A 27,145-nucleotide genomic window follows, 5' to 3' on the forward strand; every position below is an offset into this window, starting at 1 on the left:
ACTTGTTATGCCAGACCATACATTTTTGTAAGATCATTGTTACTTTTTTCTGTCTGTCCAGTCCACTGGCCAGTCCCATTAAGTTTTGACTTTGTCAGTTTCTGATGTAATGTGGCAAGGCATTCATGTATCAGTAAAATCTAAAGGATACAATTAAAAATTATGTTTGGCCTTTTTAGGACCAACCACCCTCCATCATTGTAACATGGTTCTATGCAGCTATCACTGTATCTGTCCATTCTTTCTTGAAATTTTTGTTTTCGGAGCATAACTCCAAAATGATTCAAGATATCTCTATGAAACATGGTACACATATTAGACTAGTGATGTAGATGTGTCTTTTGCTATTCACATTTCTTTATTTTCAATAATTTTAATATTTTTGTCCATTTTTCTCTTCCAGACATCTATCCATTATCTATTTTTCTAGGCAAAAATCCAAAATAATCTAGATAGCTCTGTGACATTTGGTACAATTATTTCAAGTTTTGCTTATGGTCCTTTTCTACTCTTAATTTGTCAGTTTTATTATTTTTAATGCTTGAGTTGTAGCCAGAAGTTCTTATCACTATGAGTTGATCCTAAACGAAAATGTGCCATTCTAACATCCGGTATCTTGAAGATCTTGCTATTGCTAAATGGATGGTCATATCAGTATAGAGTGTTTGCTAAAAGACATGAAGTCTAGTTGGTCCCAAAGAAACTTAGTGTGATGCTGATTGGCATTCATCTTGACAGTCTTGTTATCACTACTTCTGTTGAACGGAAAGCCAAAATGACATCGGGTTTTCAACAGAACACTTCTTACTATGTAAGTGTGGGTTGCAAGACTGAGAGTCAAAAATCTCCTTGTGGTCAAAACTGGGGGTCAAATTGAGTATAAAGAAAAACCTTTAGTATCAAAACTGGGGTCAGAATAAAAAATTTGGGAGTCTCTGAAGTTCAAATGAAGGTAATGGGAAACACTGTGTCTAATTGGTCTTAAATGAAAATGGTGCTGTTGAGAAATCCAGTATGATCACCACAGTGGCTTTTGCTGCACCTCCTCAATTGTTGGTCATATCATGGTGGGGCTTTTACTAATAGACTTCTTATGATGTGTTTGGTCCTAAACGAAAACAGAGCCAATCAATTATCAATTATAACCACCACAGTAGCCATCTTGAAAATTGTGTTATCACTACTCAACGGAAAGTCAGATCAACATGTGATTTTCACTGGAAGACTTCTTATGTTGTCTAGTTGGTTCTGATGAATGAAAATGGTACCAGTTGGACCTCATATATGGATTTCATAGTGGCCATGATGAAAATCTTATTATTGCTAGTCCCTCTTGTTGGATGGTAATATCAGCATTGGGTTTTCACCAAAAGACTTCTTATGGTGTCTAAAAATGATACCGATCTGACATCCAGTATGGCTGCTAGGTTGAAAATCCTGTTGTCACTAATCCTCCTAGTCATATTGGTTTTCCAAGACAGATTCTCATGCTATATACTTGGTTCTAAATGAAAATGATGCCAGTATGGTCACCAAGGTAGCCATCTTAGAAATCTTGTTATAGGTACTCATCCTAAATGGAAAATCATATTGACATGGTCTTTTCAGCAGAAGACTTGACACTGTGTCTGTTTGGGTCTAAACAGAAATGATGCTAATCTGACAACCAACATGGCACAATGGTGGGCATTTTGAAAAACTTGTCACTAGTCCTCCTGAATTATGGTCACATGTAGAGTTTTCACTAAAAGTCTTCTTATGATATCTAGTTGGTGCCAATTTTACATCCAGTATGGCTGCTAAAGCAGCTAATTTGAAGACTTTGCTATTGTACAGAATGATCAGAGCTGGTTTCAGCATTCAGCATTTGAAAGTAAGAAATATTAGAAATATTAGGTTTGAAGAGTTAAGTGATTTGATAGATTTTGTTCTGATTTTATTAGTAAGGTATTCTGAAAATTTGATGTTTTCACAATAATGGTTAGAATTTTGTTGTTAAAAAGAAATTTTTAAAAATTAGTTTGACTTTACAGCACATTTCAAAATCAGTGTCTGGGCTGAAAAAATCCAGTCTGCTAGCCTTTGAGATAAAATTGCAAAAAATTGTGAATGTCCCTTCATATTCTTTAAAAATTACGGGCAAGTGAGCAAAACTTGTACTTGCCCAGCTGTATGCCTCAACTTGCTGTTCACCTTCTTGATAAGAAAAGGCCTCAAAATAATTGCACAGTCTCCACTGGCTGTTGATGAGTGACCGTGCCTCCTTTAAGTGTCCTTCTGATGATCAGGAGGAGAAGAGGTTGGATAAATAAAATCTGAAGTACCTTTGAAATGACCTGGATCACCCATTTATTCTGAGGAAATATGGTTAATCAGTGAGACAGGAATTGGAGTCTAGAGTTGGGTGCCAACCAACCAGTATGCCTTCAGCAGGTTATGGGGGCGGCAGTCATCGTATTGAATTAGGATGTTTGGAGGCAGATAAATTTGGTTTCTTGCCTCCCCAGTAAGGTTGCCTCCTAAACAGGCTAGGTTGTTGCCACTTGGCTTTAGACTGGGATCCAAACTGAATGTTTGACTGAAAAGATCCCTTGTCCTTGGCCTGACTATCATCTGTTTGCAGCGATAGAGGCAGATTGGTCCTAAAAGCTTGTACCAGTTGGGTGGAAAGTTGGAGGGGCAGTTTCTGAGCTGCCTGCCTCTGAATGCCTTCAATTTTGCCATGTAAGTTTAATCCCAAGCCAAACAGGCTGACCTGTAATGGCAGGGTAAGATGTGGCTTGAGTGATGTAGAGGTGAAACATGCATTGCATCATTTCTCATCAAGATTGGTAGAAGCAGTCAGCACATTGGCCTAGGAATGAATGAAATGGCCTATTACCCCAGCATTTTGGGGTGACACCTCCAACACGAGTTTATTGCCCGACTTTTCTGTTAGTCAGAAAATCCTAAATGAAGCCAAATCTAGCACTGAACATGTGGTGGCATTTCAAACCAGCTTCTAAGTGGTATGGAATACATTTCTTTTCCACTTTATAAAACAGTTTGGAAGACGTGAACCACTGCCAAATTTGTATTGAAAGCCTGGAGGTCAGTATGCAAGGCTTTGGTGTGGGTTTAGCACAAGTGAGATGAGAACATTACTGGACATGGCTTTAAAAAAAAGAAAGCCTTTGCAATCCCAGGGCCACAGTTTTTTTATTCCCGACAGATGGTCATTAATTTTGCTAATTTTAGCAGACTGGGGGAGCAGACAGAGATCTAGAGACATTTTGACTTTATAGTCCTGTGTGGCAGATGGAGGTGGAGGGCATTCTGATGCTATCAACACCCTGCATATTTTTTGACTGCAGACTTGAAACTGAATTCGGTATACTTCATGATTGAATTTTTAGCACGTCTGTCTTGCAGGAGTATTAAGCCATTAAACCGGTGGAATAGATAACACAATATCATCATCTCAGTTTAGGTCACATTTGCCCCAACCCCACCCCATGCAGATAAATCATGAACATGCAGGAACAGTCAGCTAGTTTGCCAGGATTATGGTTGACACTGTTGCCAGCCATGCTTAAACCTAATTTTCCCTGACGTACAGGACTGAAGGCTATGCAGGAAAGAGATGGAGTACATTTTGTTCTATACTGGACTTGTGTACCTTCCTTGGCTGATAGATTTGATTAAGTTTATCAGTTAAGATTTGATTATTTATAAACAAAATGCAAAAATAATAAAGATTTAAAAAAATGCATGTGAACTCTTTTTTTCAGACATTTGGAGCAAAAGTTTTTGGAGTTATGGCCTGGATTGTCCCAGTGTTTGTGTCACTCTCCACCTTTGGAGGTGTGAATGGTCTGCTCTTCACTTCAGGGAGGTAAGTTTTCTATATATAAGCATGTAACTATCAATAACATTCAGTCAATAAATGCAACTTCCAAGTGCATTGGAATCATCCTCTTTGTGTCATTTTCTATTTCCATGAATTTGGTTAGATGGAGCCTTATTTAGTCCATCTGCTCATTGACTAGAAGAGCTTACCACATCACCTGTTGCCAACCCAAGGTCCGACATATGTTTATCCGTTAGCACAAGTTTGTTATTGCTACTTCTCAGAAACTACTTGGAGGATTGCCATGAACCTTTATGTACATACTCATCAGAGGATCTGGTTGGTCCTAAATGAAAAAGTGTAGCATAGACATCCAGTATTATCATCAGAGCATCCATATTCAAAATCTTGTTATTTTTACTCCTAAATGGATGGTCATATCAACATGGAGTTTTCACCAAAAGACTTCATATTATGTCTAGTTAATCCTCAATGAATAGGGTGCCAATCTGACATCCAATATAGTTGCTACAACAGCCATCTTGAAAATCTTGTTATTCCTTCTCTTGAATGGAAAGTCATTTCATCATGGGATTGTCAGAAGACAGAAGACTTCTTATGATGTCCTGTTAGAACTGAAAGAAAATCCATTGTCATCCAATAAAGCTGCTACAGTCACCATCTTGAATATCCTGATGTAACTATCACTACTTCTGAATAGGTCTTACATGTGACAGCATAGAGGTCACTACTCCTGAATAGGTCTTAACATGTGACAGCATAGAGGTCACTACTCCTGAATAGGTCTTACATGTGACAGCACAGAGGTCACTACTCCTGAATAGGTCTTACATGTGACAGCATAGAGGTCACTACTCCTGAATAGGTCTTACATGTCACAGCATAGAGGTCACTACTCCTGAATAGGTCTTACATGTCACAGCATAGAGGTCACTACTCCTGAATAGGTCTTACATGTCACAGCATAGAGAGGTCAAGGACAGAACATGAGCTTTAAATTGAAATGAGGAGGACTTTCATTGACCCAATTTTTAGCATGACATCTTCCAGACAGATTTACTTTTTATATTGTAAAATGTACACATCATCTCTTTTCACAGTAACTTGTTGCTTTTGATGCTGTTCTTATATGTAGCACAAACCGTTTTAGCCTTTCTTAGTAAATCATTGCCTGGATTATTGAATTTTGTGTTATTTTGGTTGTTTATATTTTTAAATTGGGATATAATACATGCTTTGATATTAACAGACTTTAAATACTGATACCAAACTGATATCTTTAGTAAGGACTAATCCAGTCATAATCCATTAATGTATTGAATCCTTTCTGAATTACTGTTGATCTCACCTAATATAATATATCTCCACAAACTTTAATTAAATGTTTAACACTAAATGTACAAATCTACACCAACTCGGCCAGATGAATAAAAGTAATGTTACTTTGTTATATGCTGATTCAGCTCTTTAGTAATCTGGTCATAATCCATTAATTTCATTAATCCTTTCAAATTGCAGGTGATCACACATAGTATAATCCAATAATTATTTTAGGTTATTGCTTGTCAAATTAGTAGTGAAAGTGTAATGCTAAAAGGGTAAGCCAGTTCAAAGCCACGTGATCACAGAAAATAAGTATAAAACATTTTGAAGCAAGGTGTGAAGAAAAGCAAAACATTTCTGTTCCAAAACTTGTTTAATAATATTATTGAGTAAGCTGTTGTTGTTGTTGTGGGGTTTAACGCCATTTTTCAGCACACGATAGGCTATACATGGCGGCCAGTATTAATGGTGGAGGAAGAACCCGAGAAAACCCCGGAAAGAACCACCGACCCTCGAGAAGCTTGAGTAAGCTGTAGTTTTCAGTGAGTGATTGGAGGGATGGGAGACACCCCTTGTCTCATATTTACCAGGGGTTTTGACTGTTAGACTTTCGATGATGTCTGGTTGGTCCTAAATGAAACGGGTTTCTAATCTGATAGCCATTATGACCTCCATAGCAGCCATCTTGAAAAATCTTATTGCCACTCCTCCTGAATGGAAAGTCATATTGAAGTATGGTTTTGACAAGACGACTTATTATGATGTATAGTTGATCCCAAATGAAAATGGTTCTCCTAGGACATCCTGTATGGCTGCCACAGTGACCATCTTGAAAATGTTATTATCGCTACCTCTCTTGAATAGATGTTCCAATCAACATTTAGTTTTTAATTAAAAAAACGTTTTATAATGGAAAGTCATCAACATGGGATTTTCACTGCAAGGCTTTGCATTGTGTGTTGCTGGTTTAAAAAAAAAATTGTGCTGATCTGATACCCAGTATGACCACTACACTGGCCATCGTGAAAATTAGATACCCAGTATGACCACTACACTGGCCATCGTGAAAATTAGATACCCAGTATGACCACTACACTGGCCATCGTGAAAATTATATCACTACTCCTCCTGGATGAAAAATCATCTGAAGATGGGGTTTTTACAAGTAGACTTCTTAAGATATCTGGTTAATACTAAATGTAAATGGTGCAGGCTGTGTAGCCACCAATGCTGCCATCTTGAAAATATTGCTAATCCCTTCCTAATTGGAAAGTAATATTAAATTGGATTTTCACCTGAAGATTAATTTTGATACGAGATTAATCCTGAATTAGAATGGTGCCAGTCTAGCCTCAAATATGACTTCTACAAGGAATAAATTGAAAATCTTGTAAACTGATTATCCTGAACGGGTTGTCGTATCAATATGGGATTTTCACCAAAAGTTTTCTAATGGTGTCCAGTTGGATCTAAATGAAATGCAGCCAATCCAGTATGACTTCTCTTGGATAATTTCAATATCTTAGTTGTTAAGAATATCAAAGGTGATTTAAACAGTCAGCAGTTAAAATGAAGAAATGGTCTTATATTGAAGTTTTGGAAATTCTTTTAGTCAGTAGAACATCAATCCTATCATTAGACTCTTGTTTACCAGTCAGTTGGCTAATTTGCAATCTGATTTTTTTTGCTTTTAGCATTCCTTAAAGACATGATTTATGTAATCTCCACACCATAATGTAACCATTGTTGTATTTGTCAAAAATAAATTGCTTGAAATGAAATATTACTGTCATTATTGGCTTCCATTAGAGACTGTTCCTGATGTCACAAGTTCGTTTTGTAATAGCTACATGTAATACGCAGTTGGAACTCATGATTACCTGATTTCTGTACTGAACATAAGAAACTATTTACTTACTAATAAGACATTTCTGATGCAGCAGCTAAAACTATTGATCAGTTATAATTTTCAGCCTAGATCAAACATTTATTTATTTCCAAGTGATAGTTCCCATGATTACAACATTGTCTATTTAGATTACTCAGGTGAGAAATCATCACTGACTTAAATCCCTTTTGGAAAAAAGGCAGAATTGAATTAAAAGCAAACACAAGTTTTTGGTTTTGTGGTTAATCCATTGATTTTGTGAAAGTAGTTCACTCAGACAACATTCTTATCTGTGTTGTGTATTGCACTGCATTGAGCACAAACCAGTAACCAGATGCTAGGAACCTTTTAGAGGTCCTGGCACTTTTATATCATTCATACATTTGAACTCTATGGTATACACACAGTATATATCCTAGATTTTGAACAGTTTGAACTTTCCTGTTTTGATAAGCATCAACTATTGATTGATAGTTTTGTTCCTGTTTTTTTAAATACATTTTCAGTACTTTTATGAAGTTAATAGCTGTTAAAAAATAAAGTGTGAAAATTTTCATTGACTTACTATCAAAGGATTTTGCGAGTCTCTGCTGTTGAGTAAGGAATCAGAGAAAGAGAATAAATCAGATTTAATGAACATTTTTCCTTATTAGAATGTCTTATATTTCAGACTGTTCTTCATTGGCGCCCAGGAAGGTCAGCTTCCAGAATTAATGTCGATGATCAATTGCAAACGCTTTACACCAATGCCTGCTATGTTGTTCACGGTATGGCCCTTATATATACAATTCCCATCAAGCCTAGACAAATACCTCAGTTCCCACAATTAACCTGATAGCTGATTTTCTAGCTGGAATTACTATCTATTGTAAGCATATTGTTTATCTAGGAGTTAACAGACTGAATAGTTTGGACTTGATATACAGTGAAATCCCACAAAATTGAACTCTTGGAATCCACATAAGATTTCAGTTGTTATAGGGTCCCAAGTTTTTCCGTCTGTAATATCTTTTTTCTAAGTAAACTGAAGCTCCTCTACTCCAAAAACCACAAAAAAATTCTGTTTTACCCTTTAACAAAAGCCATAAAACAGTGAATCTCACTTAAAACTTGGAAACATATTTTATAATATCCTGACACATGCTAAACCAGATTATGTACAAATAGAAAATACTGTAGTAGACTTATTGGTGAAAAAATATCGCAAGGGCATGAGAGATTAAAACAATACTTAAAATGCATATCAACACAAATTAGCTCAGATGAAAGGATAATCATAAGTCACAACATGAAAAGAGACAGTTTTTAAGGTAAATTACTATTAAACTAAATGATTGTACATACGCTATTTAAGAAAGATAATGTTTGTTCATTATGTACATAAGCTATTTCAGAAAGATTATGTTTGTTTGTTATCTAATGCTATTCATTTGTATAAATGATCCATAGAATTTTTTTTTTTTTTTAATTAAATACATGAGCTTTAATAACTAGGCATGTAGCCTCACTTTGGACTGACAAAACTAGACATGTAGCCTCACTTTGGACTGACAAAACTAAGCATGTGGCCTCACTTTGGACTGACAAAACTAGGCATGTAGCCTCACTTTGGACTGACAAAACTAGGCATGTGGCATCACTTTGGACTGACAAAACTAGGCATGTGGTGTCACTTTGGACTGACAAAACTAGGCATGTGGCCTCACTTTGGACTGACAAAACTAAGCATGTGACCTCACTTTGGACTGACAAAACTAGGCATGTAGCCTCACTTTGGACTGACAAAACTAGGCATGTGGTGTCACTTTGGACTGACAAAACTAGGCATGTGGCCTCACTTTGGACTGACAAAACTAGGCATGTAGCCTCACTTTGGACTGACAAAACTAGGCATGTAGCCTCACTTTGGACTGACAAAACTAGTCATGTAGCCTCACTTTGGACTGACAAAACTAGGCATGTAGCCTCACTTTGGACTGACAAAACTAGGCATGTAGCCTCACTTTGGACTGACAAAACTAGGCATGTGGCCTCACTTTGGACTGACAAAACTAGGCATGTAGCCTCACTTTGGACTGACAAAACTAGGCATGTGGCATCACTTTGGACTGACAAAACTAGGCATGTGGTGTCACTTTGGACTGACAAAACTAGGCATGTGGCCTCACTTTGGACTGACAAAACTAGGCATGTAGCCTCACTTTGGACTGACAAAACTAGGCATGTAGCCTCACTTTGGACTGACAAAACTAGGCATGTAGCCTCACTTTGGACTGACAAAACTAGGCATGTGGCCTCACTTTGGACTGACAAAACTAGGCATGTAGCCTCACTTTGGACTGACAAAACTAGGCATGTAGCCCCACTTTGGACTGACAAAAGCATTATTCTAAAAGTCAGATTCACTCCCTTTTTTTTCATTGGATTAAAAAACATGTTTGTAATTTATCTTCACTCACATGTCAGGATATCTAAATGACCAGCTAAACATTGTGGGGTTGAACCATCCTTTCAGTGTAAAATTAGTCCCATCAAGGAACATTAATCTGTTCCAATACCCGAGTTGAAGAAACTACGAGAAGAATCTGGAATAGAGAGTATTTAAACATGAACGATATTCATTTATAGTTCTGATGGACTTGTCATAAGGTTAATTCTAATAGACATATAGTAAAGTTAATTCTAATGTACTTGTCATAAAGTTAATTCTAATGGACTTGTCGTAAAGTTAATTCTAATGGACTTGTCGTAAAGTTAATTCTAATAGACTTGTAGTAATGTTATATTTCTTGTGACAAAGTATCTGTCATTTATGATTCTAATGGACTTGTAAAATTAATCCTAATGGAACTGTAAAGTTTATTCTTACACACTTGTTGTAAAGTTGATTCTAATTGACTTGTCATAAATTAATTCTAATATACTTGTTGTAAAGTTAATTCTAATTGACTTGTCATAAAATTAATTCTAATGGACTTGTTGTATAGTTAATTCTAATGGACTTGTTTAAAGTTAATTCTAATGGACTTGTTGTAAAGTTACTTCTGATGGACTTGTCATAAAATTAATTCTGATATACTCGTTGTAAAGTTAATTCTGATGGACTTGTTGTAAAGTTAATTCTAATGGACTTGTATAGTAATTCTAATGGACTTGTAAAGTTACTTCTAATGGACTTGTATAGTGAATTCTAATGGACTTGTATAGTTAATTCTAGTGGACTTCTTGTATAGTTAATTCTAATGGACTTGTATAATTACTTCTAAAGACTTGTAAAGTTAATTCTAATGGACTTGTCATAAAATTATTTCTAATATACTCGTAAAGTTAATTCTGATGGACTTGTAAAGTTAATTCTGATGGACTTGTAAAGGTAATACTGATGGACTTGTATAGTTAATTCTAATGGACTTGTCATAAAATTAATTCTAATATACTTGTTGTAAAGTTAATTCTGATGAACTTGTATATTTAATTCTAATGGACTTGTTGTATAGTTAATTCTAATGGACTTGTTGTATAGTTAATTCTGATGGACTTGTATAGTTAATTCTAATGGACTTGTCATATAGTTAATTCTAATGGACTTGTTGTATAGTTAATTCTAATGGACTTGTTGTATAGTTAATTCTAATGGACTTGTTGTATAATTAATTCTGATGGACTTGTATAGTTAATTCTAATGGACTTTTTCTGATGGACTTGTTGTAAAGTTAATTCTGGACATGTTGTAAAGTTAATTCTAATGGACTTGTATAGTTAATTCTAATGGACTTGTTGCATAGTTAATTCTGATGGACTTGTATAGTTAATTCTAATGGACTTGTTGTATAGTTAATTCTAATGGACTTGTATAGTTAATTCTAATGGATTTGTTGTAAAGTTAATTCTAATGGACTTGTTGTATAGTTAATTCTAATGGACTTGTTGAATAGTTATTTCTGATGGACTTGTTGTAAAGTTAATTCTGATGGACTTCTTGTATAGTTATGTTTCCTGAGACAAATGACATGTCATTTATCATTCTAATGGACGTATAGGAAAGTTACGTTTCTTGTGACAAGGGCAGAATATGTGGAACACCCATATTTATTCATGTGACTGGATTTAATTTTTAAAAGGAAGTTACTTTGTTCAGCTTAATTAATTTTTCGATAAATTTATAAAAAAACGTCTTTCTTACTTTGGGCACTCTTTGGTTTTATGGAGTTTCACAGTTTTAGTCACAAGTGTAGGAATTCAATTGGACGAAATATAAGTCTGACATAAATATGAATGCTAAAAGTGGAGACTAAGCTTAAATTCTTGTTTGCGAAATTAAGAGCAGTTTGCACTGTTATTGACATTATGGATAGCTACCAAGTACCCCATTTTAAAATTGTATTATATATGTATAATATATTTAGGAAGAAATTTTCATTTCAGGGAACATTGTCCATTCTGATCCTGATATCAGATGACATCGAGGCACTGATCAACTACTTGAGCTTTGTACAGTGGTTGTCCGTTGGTATGTCCATAGCCGGTTTGATCTTTCTCAGATACAAGGATCCTACTCGCAAAAGACCTATAAAGGTAAGCACAGCAGGCTTTAAATTCTACAATTATTCTTCCTAGTCTTACATTTTAAATAGATTGAGGATGTGTGCTTTTGTAGAATCAGTTTTTAGTTCAGTGATGTTTACAGTATGACATACTTGTTGTCTGATACCCTGTTCACATGAGAGCATTTGGACCTTTTCAAAACTACTATAATTATACCAGTTTAAATTTTCCTGTGTGTGGACGTGAAATACATCAATTTATCTTAGTATAGTTCTTCCAGTTTTATGTGTTTGACTTGGTATGATTGTAACAGTTGGGTGCATTAGTGTGAGCATGGAATTGGTGTTGTTGTATTTGAAAATATACAAAGCTTGCCATAAACAAAATGATTGAGAAGCAGTTGAGAGGTTTGGCATGAGGGATGAAGGCAAGCAAAACGTGGATTTAGTTACAAAATGATCCAAACATTCAGGAATATTTCAAAGTGTGCACATGAGAAAGTTTTGACAATTAACACAAGTTATAATGGTATAAATATACCTACCCAAAAAATCTCACACTTGAACACAGCATATATTTATCATAATGCTATGAACTTGGAGAGAAATTGGATGTAAACTTACATGTCAGCAAAAGATACGTTGGACCTTGGGACATAAAAGTCAGCAAAAGATACGTGGGACCTTGGGACATAAAAGTCAGCAAAAGATACGTTGGACCTTGGGACATATTTAGCTATTTATGACCAGCTGTAAATCAGCTTCAGATTCTTTCTGTGGATGAAAACCGATGTGATTGCAATTGTTGTCTTACTAAAATAATTCACTCTGATATAAACTTTGTCATACGAAAATAATCCACTCTGAAATAAACTTTGTCATGCTAAAATAATCCACTCTAATATAAACTTTGTCAGTCTAACATAATCCACTCAAATATAAACTTTGTCATACTAAAATAATCCATTCTAATATAAACTTTGTCAGTCTAAGATAATCCATTCTAATATAAACTTTGTCGTACTAAAATAATCCACTCTAATATAAACTTTATCATACTAAAATAATTCACTCTAATATAAACTTTGTCAGTCTAACATAATTCACTCTAATATAAACTTTGTCGTACTAACATAATCCACTCTAATATAAACTTTTCTTTGAGAATTTAATAAGAGGAGTCCTTGATCTCTAACATTGAATAAATTTGATGAATTTTAAATGCTCACACAAATTTTATCTTGAATTAGTGACAGGGTAATTATTCCCATAGTTCTTATGCTATGACATACTGGCATTGTTACAAATATGGTCTTAAACTATGTAGCAGGAAAAGCAAAACCAGCAAATTTAGTAAAATTCAACAATAAATTTATTTCCCAAAAATACAAAGTGAAAATTTAAAGGATCTGAATTAAATCCCAAATAATCCTAAAAGTTCTATCACAAGTTCAGATGTATAGTGCCCTGAATGAATTCCAGTATAAAATGTGCTCATTTGCCATTAGTCTTGGAGGAGCTGATGTGCTAACAGTCTTGATGTATCACAGTGATGTAATCCAGAATATCCTTGAATGAATTCACAATGGTGGTTGAGTTCAGAATGTTAGTGAGCACTTCGCAATTCTGAGAAATAATTTAAATTGAATTATTTCTCTCAAATTATATATGAACGCAACTAACAATGAATTTAGAGACAGAACCTAAAGTAGGAGTGAATAAGTTTGGTTTACTTCATCCTTACATAAAAAACTAAGATGCTATAAGATGACAAGGATGAGGGTAAAAATGTTCATTTCCAGAAATTCTTAAGTTGTAAGCAAGGTCAGGTCTTTTACTTCAATTTTAGTGAGCGACATGACAAATATCAGGTAGACCATAGTGTTTTCCAAGCCAGAAAACATTGTCCTGAACTTAAATCCCAGTTATGAGAGAGAGAGAGGGAGAGAGAAAACTGACAAAAGATCCATGTAGTCAGCCAAATGTGACAATAGAATTTATATGTTGTACTAAATCTGGCCTTGCTTTGGCTGATTATATCTTCGATATGACACTAGAATTTATATATGTTGTACTAAATCTGGCCTTGCTATGGCTGATTATATCTTAGATATGATATAGTATGTGCAGCTTCATTTAATTAGCGTGAGCTTAACCACTAATTGTTAATGTGCCATTTTTAATTTTTTTTAACACCTAACACTCCAGTAAAGCTACTTATATTTTATAGGTTTACTCTGCTGCCACTGATCCTTAGTAGGAAGTTATAAATTGTCCTGATCATTTATGTATAAATGCCACTGATTCCTTGCATGTTTCTTTTCTTGCCTCTCTTTCAGTTTCCGCTGATAATACCCATCATCTTTATGATTGCCGTAGCATTCCTGTTGGTAGTACCACTCTATGCCGACACAAAAAACACAGGCATGGGTCTGCTGTTTGTTGCAACAGGTCTACCAGTCTACTTTATAGGAGTGAAGTGGAAAAACAAACCTCGAGTTGTTCTTGAATTCATAAGTAAGTTTCTTATCTTTATTAAATACCATATATACTCATTTCTAAGTCCAGTTCAACTGCAAACATGATAGACCCTCATCCTTCATTGCACAATGTGCCAACAGATCAGGGTCTATATTGTTTGTTCTGCTGATTACTTCTAATAAACTATATGAACCCAGATTTGCTGACCAGGGCATTATGAAGGCAGATCTGGGACTGTGCTGTTTACAGTTGGACTTGATATATAGACGAGTATGGATGGTACTTGATGGATTCGGATCCAATTTGATTCACTACTTTTATAATTTTTCAGTCTTTTTTTAAACATTTTTTGATTTAGAAGTTTTAGAAGTTTGTTAATCTAGATAGCTCTATCACAGCAGGGTGCATTAATGACATTCATTCTTTGAATGTAATTAACAAAAGCTACAAACAGATGAAATCCAGTTACAGGTTTTTTTATGGAAAACTTTTAAATTCATATTAATCTGTTCCATACAAACAGTCTTTGGCTTCACTGATGGATACATGTTGTATGTACTGTATGTACTCGCTAATAAATCAGTTCAATTATAAGTCGATCCCCCCCCCACCTTTTAGGGCTACAAAAAGCCAATTACTCTTTTACCCTCCTGTAAGTCAGAGTGTATTTTGCAAGTTGGATCCATCTGAAGGGGTGACTTACCGTCAGTGAGTCAGAGTTGCTTTTTGGAAAAATAAATAAGCTCAACTGGATAGATAGTTAAATAGGAAAAATAATGTCAACCAGTGTAAAATATACATATTATTGAGTGGGATATGTCACAAATATATAGACAAGTTATAATTTGTTCTAATTAAATCCATAATGCTTGACATTTTAAATCCATTTATATGATAAATCCGTGAACTCAATTATAGATTACATACCAGTATAAATATAGTTCATAATGATATGATTCACAATATCCATGTATCTTACAAATAAACAACACAAGTTGCACAATATTCGATACCAGGTCTAATGTGATGTAGTACAAAGTCCAAACATTCATCCTTGTTGTTTGATAAGGTTCTGAAATCCTCCATCATTATCTAGTCATTGTAAATCATCATTATCTATTCATTGTAAATCATTATCATCTGGTCATTGTAAATATCATCTGACTGTTTCCTCTGCTTCACTATCATATACTGGTGTTTATGTAGAGACTGAGTTTGGGCTTTGTTGTACCTTGATCATATTGTGTGTGAAATCTATTAAAGGCTGCAACTGAACCTGTGTCATTTGTGCAGCATGTCCACAGGGAGTTCAGATAACCACCCTCTGTTATTTGGCACAGAGCAAGCAAGTATCAAACTTGCAGCTTGATCAAAGGGTTGTCATGTGGGGGAAAAAAAGACTGTGCTACCATTACAAGGTAAGGGATTATGGTCAGACATTCACTAGAAGATGTGGAACACTGCTTGGCACTGAACAAGTGCATGTACTAAATTTGTGGCTCAAACAAAAAGGGTTGTCAACTTGAAACCTAAGTGGGTAGGTGATGCCTTTACAAACTAAAGGCTTGTCAGGCCAGTGTACAGGCAAATAACCTGGGAAATATCAATTTGGAATTAAATCATAGTTATGGAAAATTTCGATAAACTTAAATCAAACTTGTATTGCTAGGACTTGCACAAAAATGAAAGCAGTATACTTGCTAGTAAACACCCAAGGTAAAGAACATTGATGGACATTTTATAGTGGGTTGTATTTAATTTACCTGCAATATTTTCAGATTATTAAAATATAAATAATTGTTGAAACAGTTGTTGTACAATGAATTTTGTCATGAAACAGATAAAGACTGCATGCTATATGTGTATTTGTTAATGGGAATAGAAGCATGAAAACATAAAATTATTGAGATTGACATTATTTTTCTGTATTGAAGACATCTGCAGTTTCCAACCACTAGATTTATCAAATGTTTTAAATGTCATACTTACAAGACAACCCTCTTCATGAATCAAATTTTCAGTACAAAAAAGGTTGACTTATAAGCAAGTATATACAGTACATACAGTATATATGTATGTATGTATGTATGTGTGTGTGTGTGTGTGTGTGTGTATATATATATATATATATATATATATATTTAGTTTTCAATGACAGCTTTATATACTTGTAATATTTTATAATAAGACAGTCTTTAGTTTTCATTGACAGCTATCACATATACTTGCTTAGAAGTTGAGTCAACTCCAAACAACATAGACACTGTTCTGCCATCACATAATGTGTTGGTGGGTCAGGATCTATGTTGTTTGTTCTACTGATTACTCCTAACAAAGGGCATAGACACAGATTTGTGTGCTAATATGTTCCATATGCAAGTGAGTATATATGGTACATACATGTTATATCACCAGCGTTTCATGGAGTTTTAAACACTTGTTTACATCCTGTATTTCTTCAGGAGTTGTTGTTGTTGTTGTAGGGTTTTACGCCATTTTTCAGCACACGATAGGCTATACATGGCGGCCGGTATTAATGGTGGAGGAAGAACCCAGGAAATCACCGGAAAGAACCACCGAACTTTGAGAAGCTACTGGCAAGCTTTCTCACATACCCACATTAGCCGAATCGGATTTTCCAAGAGTAATGATCTCCGAGTTTAGCACATTTTAGCAAATATGTTATAGAGACAATGTTTCAGATACTTTGTACACCACTCCCTTGATAACTTGAACCCTGATAACTTTGGAACCCACTTGAAAAGAATATGGCAACTTTTTATATGCCTGCTCATCTGCTGGTTTGAGATGTCATTGCTCCATCAGTGTTGAATTTGGCCTCATTGGCACTTTTCAGTCTTGTTGGAGTCACCTGGAAATAGCCACGCTTGAGAGGTAAAGGTAACAGCCAGGAACACTAGAGTCATTAACTAGGGCTGGGTTGGGGTGTCCGCACATTGCCAGACTTCACTACAATCAGTGACCTGTGGGAGCCAGGGAAATAGCCTCTGCATATCAACATCTTTGAAATGAAGACTGTCATCAGTGCCTTTCATTTCTCAAAAGATTGACTCTCGGACAAACAATATAAACCTTTGATTGTGGTGAGACTCTCAATAGCAAGAATGCCCTCCATTCTGAAGGCTATCAAGGGAAACTAGCAATGTTTTCAGGGACTGGTGCCATACCAATATCATCATCCCTCTGAGTACCTTAGTCCCTCAACTGTCTTACTTTTTTCTCTGGCTTGTTGAGGAGAAACAGTTGGCCCCAATCTCAGGCAGACATGATTTTGGACATTGATATAGACCTATCTTTTAGCCCATTTTAGTTTCAATCAACCAAAATCCCTCACTCTATTTCCAAATGGAACCAATCCTGGGTTTAAATATGGCTCAGTTCAAGTAAAATTGAGTCTCTAGCCCACACTTTGCTAGGGTTACTATCATACAAGATATGTTTCCTGATAGCTTTAGCTTCCACATGCAGGGTACGCAAGCTGCATGCCCTTTCTGTCGACCGAGACTCTCTTCAGTTCAGATTGGATGGTTCAGTGGTTCTCTTGACACAACCAGGCATTGTAGTCCAAAACAGGTTATCAGAAATATTTGTGAAGCTTCCACTGACCTGTTTAAAATTTGGAAATTTTCTTTTTTTATTTCAGGATCTCTTACGCATACTGGGCAGAAAGTTTGGTTAGTGATTCCTGAAGAAGAGGAGGCAATAAAAATCAAACCACAGACAGTCATAAAAGAAAAATAAAGAAGAGAAAACAAAAAATATGCAATATAATATGCACAGCTGTTGTACTTGACTTGCAATCATGAATACATTGTTAAGTCACACATGTAAAAGCTTTGTGCGCATATGTATCAGAGATAAGTTCGTTTGTTGATTTATTTGTATGTAAGTTGAAGTTCGGAATAGCAGTGATATAGGCATTAATTTCTACACATCTGTACGTCTTTCTGTCCGTCCTCATTATCAGTGTTATAGTGTGTTATGTGTTCAGTTTCTTTAGTGCAGGTGTCCACAAAGTCATGTCACTTGACACATGGGTACACCTTGATGTGTGTAACACCAGTTTATCAAACCTTGGGGGAAAGGCTTGACATAAAGGTTTCTTTTTACAAGTGGTTGGTAGCCTCTTTCCTGCTATGATTTTAATATCATTTACATTTTAAAATATTATCTAGGTCTGTGTTTTTTGGACAATACATAATTCATAAAATCAGAATACAAAATGTAACAGCACACACGTGTATCTTGTATATTTTATGTTCCCTAGTAACAAGCTTAGGGACATAATAGCTGTTTCCATATGAAATGTGTTTGTGTAGAGAGGTCATTGAAAACAGCTTCATTTGCTTTCAAACAGGGAAGTTAAATCCTTGTGGTGGGGGTGTTTTGTCAGTTCTTTAATGTTGTGTGCACAGTCTTGCATGTGTTTTTACATTTTTCTCATTAGATAATTTATAGTTTCATCACCAGAACTAATGTCTACAGATTCTTAAGATGTATTTCTTTCATTCCAACATTAACAATAGAAACCATAATGCCATAATGACTATCCAGAGTTATTTTGTTGTTGTTGACACTTACCAGTAAATCAGATTTAAATATTAAATGTTTAAAAAATAAGATAAATATGAATATTATATATATTGATATAATTGGAAATATGAATATTGTATATATTGATATAATTGGAACTGTAAAATGTGTATCAGAAATGTGTACTTCCAAGATGAATGAAAGTGTGTTCAAGAAAATAAGTTGGTTAGGTTATGGGCTGTAATTGGCTATACAATTGGTAAGTGTGAAACAGGTATAAGCTGTGCAAAAATGTCTCACATGTAATTTTAGATGTGTGTTGATGTATTTTCAGAATGTAATAATGCTGTCTGTGTCTTTTTTACCTCCATTAGTACATTTGTTATCACTGCTTATCGTAAACTACTTGGAGGACTGTCATAAAACTTAAACATGCGTTTGTCCCATGGTCTAATTAGTCATTAATGAAAATGCTCCAATATGCCATATCACAGAGTGGTCATCTTCAAATTATTATTGTTGCTACTTCAACTGAATCAATATGCTGTCAACATGGGCTTTTCACTGAAAGACATTTTATGGTGTTGTTCATAAATGAAACTGGTGCTGATCTGGTATCAGCTATAGATGCCAAGCAGACATCTTGAAAATGTTGTTTTCACTGCTTCTGTCATATCAACATGGGGTTTTTCACCAGGAGACCTTGTATGATCTCCACTTGGTCTTAAATAAAAATGATGATGATCTGATATCAAATATGACTTCCACAGTGGCCATCATGAAAATCTTGTTCATTCTTCTTCTGAAATGATCGTAATATCGGACTGAAGTGATGCTGATATCTGACTGAAATGATATCTGCATTGGGTTTATCAGGTCTACTTGGTCCTCCATTAAAATAACGCTGATCTGATGTTCAATGTGGCCACCACAACAGCCTTGTTAAAAATCTTGTCATCTCTACTCCTGAATGAAAAATCATATTGATGTTGGGTTTTCACCAGAAGACTTCTTATGATGTCTAGTTGATTCTCAGTGAATATGGTGCAATCCCTTTTTCAATATGGCCACCATGGCAGCCATGTTGAAAATCTTGTTATCGTTACTCCTCTATCATTGTTCAAAAATACTATCATCTTCAGGGCTTGTCCCGTATCACAGCACATTTGAAAAACTGCAGTTATTTCCTCATGCAGATAGAAATGTATGGATGAATCTATTGCTTAATCATGCTTGATAATCTGGTATTTCAGTATGACAAATAACATCATAGCAGCACTCAATGGTTACATTTGGGTGATATCAGGAAATTAGTTTCATTTATGCATACATGCACATCATAATAAGTAGAACAAAATTAGGGACATGGTAGCATGTATTTGTGAATTATCTGATAATTGGCATCCTGATAGTCAACATTTTACTGTATTTATTGTTCTAGAGTTTTTGTAGATTTATTTTTATTTTCGTAAAGTGTCACTTTTGTATGTCAGACAGCTGTTTTATTATTTATTTTGTTCATTTGTTTCATGCCCTTAGTTCTTAAATTCTGTTCACTATTTCCTCATTATAATCTTGTTCATTGGAGCCAGTGACCCATTTATAAGTGACAGAGCTTTATACTGTGGGATGTTCCAGTATGCTTGAGTCTTGATAGCTATTTATACTGTGGGATGTTCCAGTATGCTTGAGTCCTGATAGTTATTTATACTGTGGGAAGTTCCAGTATGCTTGAGTCCTGATAGTTATTTATACTGTGGGATGTTCCAGCATGCTAGAGTCCTGATAGTTATTTATGCTGTGGGATGTTCCAGTATGTTTGAGTCCCGATAGTTATTTATACTGTGGGATGTTCCAGTATGCTTGAGTACTGATAGTTATTTATACTGTGGGAAGTTCCAGTATGCTTGAGTCCTGATAGTTCTTTATACTGTGGGATGTTCCAGTATGGTTGAATCATGATAGTTCATTACACTGCACAAATGGAATAATTAAGGGATATCACAATGTAATTGGTTCTTATGTGTTGACAAATAAAATTAATTGAAGTAAACAACAATGTTGAAACAGAATTTGACCAATTATTTGTGATCCATGACCTTGCCCACATTTTAAAAGTGGCAACGTTATAGTGAGGGGCTTAGTAGTAAATGATTACTGTATTTTGTGTTAAGATTATTGTCCTTCCTGTGTGTAGAGAGACTTATATATTTCTAATAAGGATTATCACATAGTCAGTAACATTTAGGCCCTGTGTGAAACAGTGACTATGTCATGACTAGTATTTATAACCTGCATCATCAGTAATGTTTAGGCCCAGTATGAAAGTAACGGTGACTGCATCATCAGTAATGTATCGGCCCAGTGGCAGAGTGACATTGACTGCATCATCAGTAACGTTTAGGCCCAGCGTGAGAGGGACATTGACTGCATCATCAGTAACGTTTAGGCCCAGTGTGAGAGTGACATTGACTGCATCATCATTTATAATATTTTGGTCTGTGCAGGAGTAATGGTGGCTCTGTCATCAGCGTAGTTGAAAACCTATGTGAGAGCTCTTTGAAAGTCATAAATCTTTTACATTAATTGCAGTATTCAAATGAAACTTTCATTGAACTGTAATATAGCCTGAAGTTTATACCTTATATGGTATGATTCCAGTCTGTCTGCCTAAACAGACATCACTGATAGTCAAGATGACATATTCTCTTGAACACTTTTTTTGTTCTTATCAAGGCAGGGAATCTTAAGTTTATGAGGCTGTGCACTTTATTTCCAATTTTGCCACATCTGGCAATGGTGTAGTATGCATTGTACATATCCATTACATTATACATACCTGTTATTCACCCTATAGTGAACTAGTGACTAGCTATTTTGATCTCTTCTAAAACAAACATATTTTTTATTGTACACAATTATTTTTGTTAAGCAAGTACTTTGGTATGTTTATTGGTAGTGGTGTCAAATATTGATAATCTATTCTCAGTTTTTGTTGCTTTTATAATGGAAGCTTTTGACCATTTTTCTCCTTTGATTTTGATGATTTTTAATGAGTTTCTCATGCATATATTTTGTTAACTAGTATTTACTGTTTGGACAATTTTTATATATTTGAAAGAATGATTCCACCTTTCTGAAAACTTGCAAAGGAATCTTTCTCTTTACAATGCTTTCAATGGGAGCCTTAAATCTGCCATGTATTACAAGTGAGGGAACTTTATATTGAGGAATGTTTTTATTGTGTATTAAAATATGGAAATTAGTATTTAATGATGTGAGCTAAAATCCTAATTGGTTCTCATCAGTCAAGAGCTCAAGTAGAAATGATACTTTGAAAGTTTTAGTAATTTAATGGGATCCATTCCATATCTGTGCTATAAGATGGACATTTGTATATTGAGTGATTTTATGGTGAGTGATCAATTGAATGGGATTCTTAACTATATCTGTTATAAGCAGGACAGAGCAGGACAGTGGTATATTGAGTGATTTTATAGTGAGTGATCAATTGAATGGGATTCTTAACTATATCTGTTATAAGCAGGACAGAGCAGGACAGTGGTATATTGAGTGATTTTATAGTTAGTGGCCAAGTGAATGGGATTCTTAACTATATCTGTTATAAGAGGGACAATGGTATATTGAGTGACTATATAATGAGGGATGACTGTAAGTTTTGCAAGCAAAATAATGTGGTTTATACTTTTAAATGACTGTCATAAGTCGGGGTATTGTCATTTAGTGTTTTCCATCCATACATCCCTTTGTGTCTCCTTCAATGAACTTTTGCGTGTCAGGCCCATAACATTGTAATGAAGAGATTTGTATGAGACTTAGCCCAAATATACATCATGATTAGATATTGTGTCATGTACATTAATTAGCCAGGCCTCAAGCCCAAATATACGTCATGATTAGACATTGTGTCATGTACATTAATTAGCAAGGCAAAATGTAACTGGCTTCTATCATTGTATGGTGTATAACTTTTTAACGTCTGAAGATGTTTTAAACCAATTTTAACCAATTATATATTATGACTAGACAGGGTGTAGGTGTGCCCCTTACTTGACGGTAAAAGTCATGACAGTAGACGGTATAAATCAGTGATCTCTATATTTTGTATACCTGATATCTTGGTAATCATAACAATATGAACCACATCATCAGCTGCCCAGATATAACATAACAATATGAACCACATCATCAGCTGCCCAGATATAACATAACAATATGAACCACATCATCAGCTGCCCAGATATAACTTAACAATATGAACCATATCATTAGCTGCCCAGATATTTCTGAACAGTTTGAGCTCATAATACTATTAAGTTGATATTGTCCATGCCGTAATTGCAGGTTCTATGCATAATTGGTCACTAATTGTTTTGCTAAATGTGGATATTTATTTAGCCATCCATGACAATTACATGTAAAAACAAGGTGGTTATTTCACTGTATTGGTCCCAGTTGTCCACACATGGGTTCAATCCATGCTTCCCACTGCAGAGCAATGTAAACAACATGGATTCATTGCTGTTCTGACCTCATTTTTCAATAGATAAATGTGCTTACAAGTTGATGTAGATTGTTGCCTTTCAAACATACTTTGAGGGCCACTAAAGGCTTAGACAAACAAGGAAATTAAATATAATTCTATGGTTATTGAGAGTAATGTTGCCACTCAGAACTAGTTTCTGATAAGAACTGGTCACTGATGAGAACTAGTCACTGATGAGAACTGGTCACTGACTAGAACTGGTCACTGATGAGAACTGGTCACTGACTAGAACTGGTCACTGATGAGAACTGGTCACTGATGAGAACTAGTCACTGACTAAACTGTTCACTGATGAGAAGTGGTCACTGATGAGAACTGGTCACTGACTAGAACTGGTCACTGATGAGAACTGGTCACTGACTAGAACTGGTCACTGATGAGAACTGGTCACTGACTAGAACTGGTCACTGATGAGAACTAGTCACTGATAAGAACTGGTCACTGATAAGAACTGGTCACTGATGTAAACTAGTCACTGATGAGAAGTGGTCACTGACTAGAACTGTTCACTGATGAGAACTTGTTGCTGATGAGAACTGGTCACTGACGAGAACTGGTCACTGATTAGAGCTGGTCACTGATAAGAGCTGGTCACTGATTAGAGCTAGTCACTGATGACAATTGGTAAGATGCCAATGTTAATATATTTTCGTGACTCAGGTCCACACTTTATCATGCATTACTCAAGTTCTAGCTGAAAGAGAATGTCATTAATGGGAAAAGGTCACAAGACTGGCATGTCATATGCCATTTGTGTGCTCTTTTTCATACTTTTGTATAATGTTTTTGAAATATTTAACTTATATGTTGTCACATTGTTTTATCATCTTTGTGAACAATCAACTGTTTAATTGATCAAATTGATCATTGCTTATTCCTTTTGATGAAATTTTACATGATGTTCAGTATCAGACATTTGCATTTTGGGTTAGGTATATGCTATTTTGTTGACACCAATAATCAAAAGCCACTATATGTACATAATTTTCTCTTTTCATTGTTTTTAGTTCTTGTGTTATTTTGCTTGCAAAAGGTTTGGTACCATCTTTATCCATGTTAAATATACACCATACTGCAAACAACTTAGACCCATGTTTGCTGTCACATAATGTGTCAGCAGATCAGACTCGGTGCTGTGATGGATATTGCAAGATACAAGACATAGCAGTCACAATGTACAGTCGTCTGTCCCACTGGTCAGCCAGTGTAAACGTTTAGTTCAAGTAACTTTAATGAACATTATCTCCTGTTTTCATTAGTTGGCCATCATCAATTTTCTCACAAATATATTGGGGATGGAATACCCCTAGAGATTGAAGGCCAAGTAGGTCAAAGGTTAAGGTCACAGAAAATGATTGTTTACATTTTAGGTTATTAGTCAGTTTTTAATGTCTTTGAATTCATTTTGTGTGGGTGGTCGGCTTTTTAGTTCTGGATTCTGAAGTACTATGTTATATTTCCTGGATGAATTGTCATCAAAGTAAAGCTGTTTACCAAGGGATATAAATATTGGAGGTCAAAGGCCTAGGGCACAATTATCACTTTTTAAGATTTCATTGGTGTTTATGAAAGTTGTACCAGGTGTCTATGGATAGACATTCTACTTTTAATCATATTCACCAGAATACAGTGCACATCTCTTGGGAATGATGGATCCAAGCATCATATTTGAAGCCCTCAGGGTTGTTTAGTCTGTGTTACTTGGGCTACAGTGAGATGAATATGCAAACTGATAGACCCTGATCTTGAGGCACCTTATGTAATGGCAGATCTGGGTCAAGGCTGTTCATAGTTGCTTGTTATTCATACATTGTATGAATATGGCATTCAAATCAAAATCTACTTATCAACAACAAGGTGAAAGACACTGATACAAGGTTCTGTTGACCCTTGTTTTGTTCACCAATCAAATTACAGTTTGCATACAGCTGGAAGTGAAACAATGTTCAGAACATTGTTACTAATGTTATGTCTCTCTACACAAAATGCAAGGCTTTATCTGATTGACTACTAAAGTGGACTGGTAATTTCAAAGGTCAGCAAATAGTTACTTTTGTTGGTGCCTGTCACATCTCCATTCATATCCTAGATCTGAATTTTAATCAGATTTTTTGTATGTACTTCAGTTTTTCAGTTTCAATCAGATTTTGTACGTACTTCAGTTTGAATAAGATTTGTATGTACTTCAGTTTGAATCAGATTTGTATGTACTTCAGTTTGAATAAGATTTGTATGTACTTCAGTTTGAATCAGATTTGTATGTACTTCAGTTTGAATAAGATTTGTATGTACTTCAGTTTGAATCTTAACTTTGCATATTTATATTCTGTTTTCTGATACAAACTTCACAAATAATATTGCTTTTTCTTGCATGTGACACCTCTGGCTTCCAAATAATTTATAATTTAGATCATGACACTTTCAGCCATTTGACATTTTTGTGAAGTAAAGAGACAACCAACAACATATAATGTTATCATTATGATATGGATATAGCTATATATTATGTTTTAGAAACTTTAGTTACAATAGTTGTATGATTTACATTATGTCAGTAATGATTGCCCGCTTGCATTAGGAAATAGTGAGACTTGATTTAGGTTCTTTGTTATAGTTGTGTTTTAAAGCCATTTGATACAATTACATCATTGTATGATGCACAGATGGGATACCATGTTCTGCATAATGCCAGTACATTGCTGGTACCATGAAATTTCCATAAGTGTTAGGACCTCTTTATAGAGATGGCCATGATAAATAAGTTTGATTAGTATTAAAGCAGCAACTTTTACTGGGACCATGGCCTTGAGCTACAGATGTTCTATAGTGTGGGCTTGGAGCTGTTCTGTAGTATGGGTAGCCATTGCTCTGTTATTACCTACCTACTGTAAATATATGCCATTGTTTACTGTTGATCTGGGGTAAGGCTACATATATTTATATGCTTATATTTTTATTGCAAGTTATATGTATTAGTCTGTCTATGATAGAAACAATGTTGACAGTTGTTTCAGTGACTTCAAATTAATTTGCTGCCATCTTTAATACCATAGATCTATTACAGACCTGTAGATTTACTGTTATACAGTAAATATAAAATGGTTATACATCCATACCTGCCAACCTTACATATAGTTGGGCATTTTGGAACTATGAAAGTTTGTTTTATGGTCTCAAGAGGGTGTTGGGTGGGGGGAGAAGGGTTCTGTGTGCATGAACCACATAAGCAATGGAGAGTTGAATACTGACAATACCTATAGAATATGGAATTTGAATAAAAGATAATAAAAAATGTTTTCTTTGATGTAGTTGATAGACTTCCAAACAACACAAAACTAAGCATTGTCATGCATCATTACCACATGCACATTTGCATAATCACAATGATACACATTCAATAAAACAAAAAATACACGTCTGTCTTTAAAATCCACTGAACAGTGACTACGGTATCAGACTTGTATTTACTGACTTTGCTGCTCGCAGTAGTTACTAGGTGGGTTTGTAGATGATACAAATGTCATTTGTGTGCATGGTGTTACTGTATCAAGAGATGTCCTGTTCTTCAGATTGACTAATGTTGATATGGTGTTTGCAGTATATACAAAGTATACATACCCCCAGACTTGCTGCTATGCTTCAAAAAAGGCAACCATAAATTCTGAAATTTAGTTTTGCTGGGAGCTGCACACTGTTCCCAAATCACAGTTGTTGTTTGCTGTTGTTGTTGTTGGGCTTAATGCCATTTTTCAGCACATGATAGGCTATATATGGCAGCCAGTATTAATGGTGGAGGAAGAACCAAAGAAAACCCCGGAAAGAACTAACGACCCACAAGAAGCTACTGGCAAGCTTTCGCACATATCCACATTAGCAAAACGTTTTTTGACATTTTACCTTCTATAATAAGAAGTTTGTCATTGCAACTACAAAAATAA

The 27,145-nt window shown here is 35.2% G+C and overlaps 1 protein-coding gene across 1 annotated transcript in view; it reads left to right on the forward strand.

Annotated features, from left to right (window-relative positions):
- Nucleotides 1-26,501, forward strand: part of LOC149787351 (large neutral amino acids transporter small subunit 2-like) — a 79,341-nt gene extending 52,840 nt beyond the window's left edge. The window contains exons 8-12 of the mRNA XM_089977908.1: nt 3,771-3,874; nt 7,732-7,828; nt 11,487-11,636; nt 13,945-14,122; nt 17,751-26,501. Coding sequence (XP_089834034.1) covers nt 3,771-3,874; nt 7,732-7,828; nt 11,487-11,636; nt 13,945-14,122; nt 17,751-17,848 — 627 coding nt within the window. The 3' untranslated portion in view covers nt 17,849-26,501. The remainder of the gene's footprint in view (nt 1-3,770; nt 3,875-7,731; nt 7,829-11,486; nt 11,637-13,944; nt 14,123-17,750) is intronic.
- Nucleotides 26,502-27,145: the final 644 nt, after the last annotated feature.

The sequence above is a fragment of the Sinohyriopsis cumingii genome, chromosome 12 (assembly GCF_028554795.1).
Source record: "Sinohyriopsis cumingii isolate HCF-2022 chromosome 12, ASM2855479v2, whole genome shotgun sequence".
Taxonomy (NCBI): Eukaryota; Metazoa; Mollusca; class Bivalvia; order Unionida; family Unionidae; genus Sinohyriopsis; species Sinohyriopsis cumingii.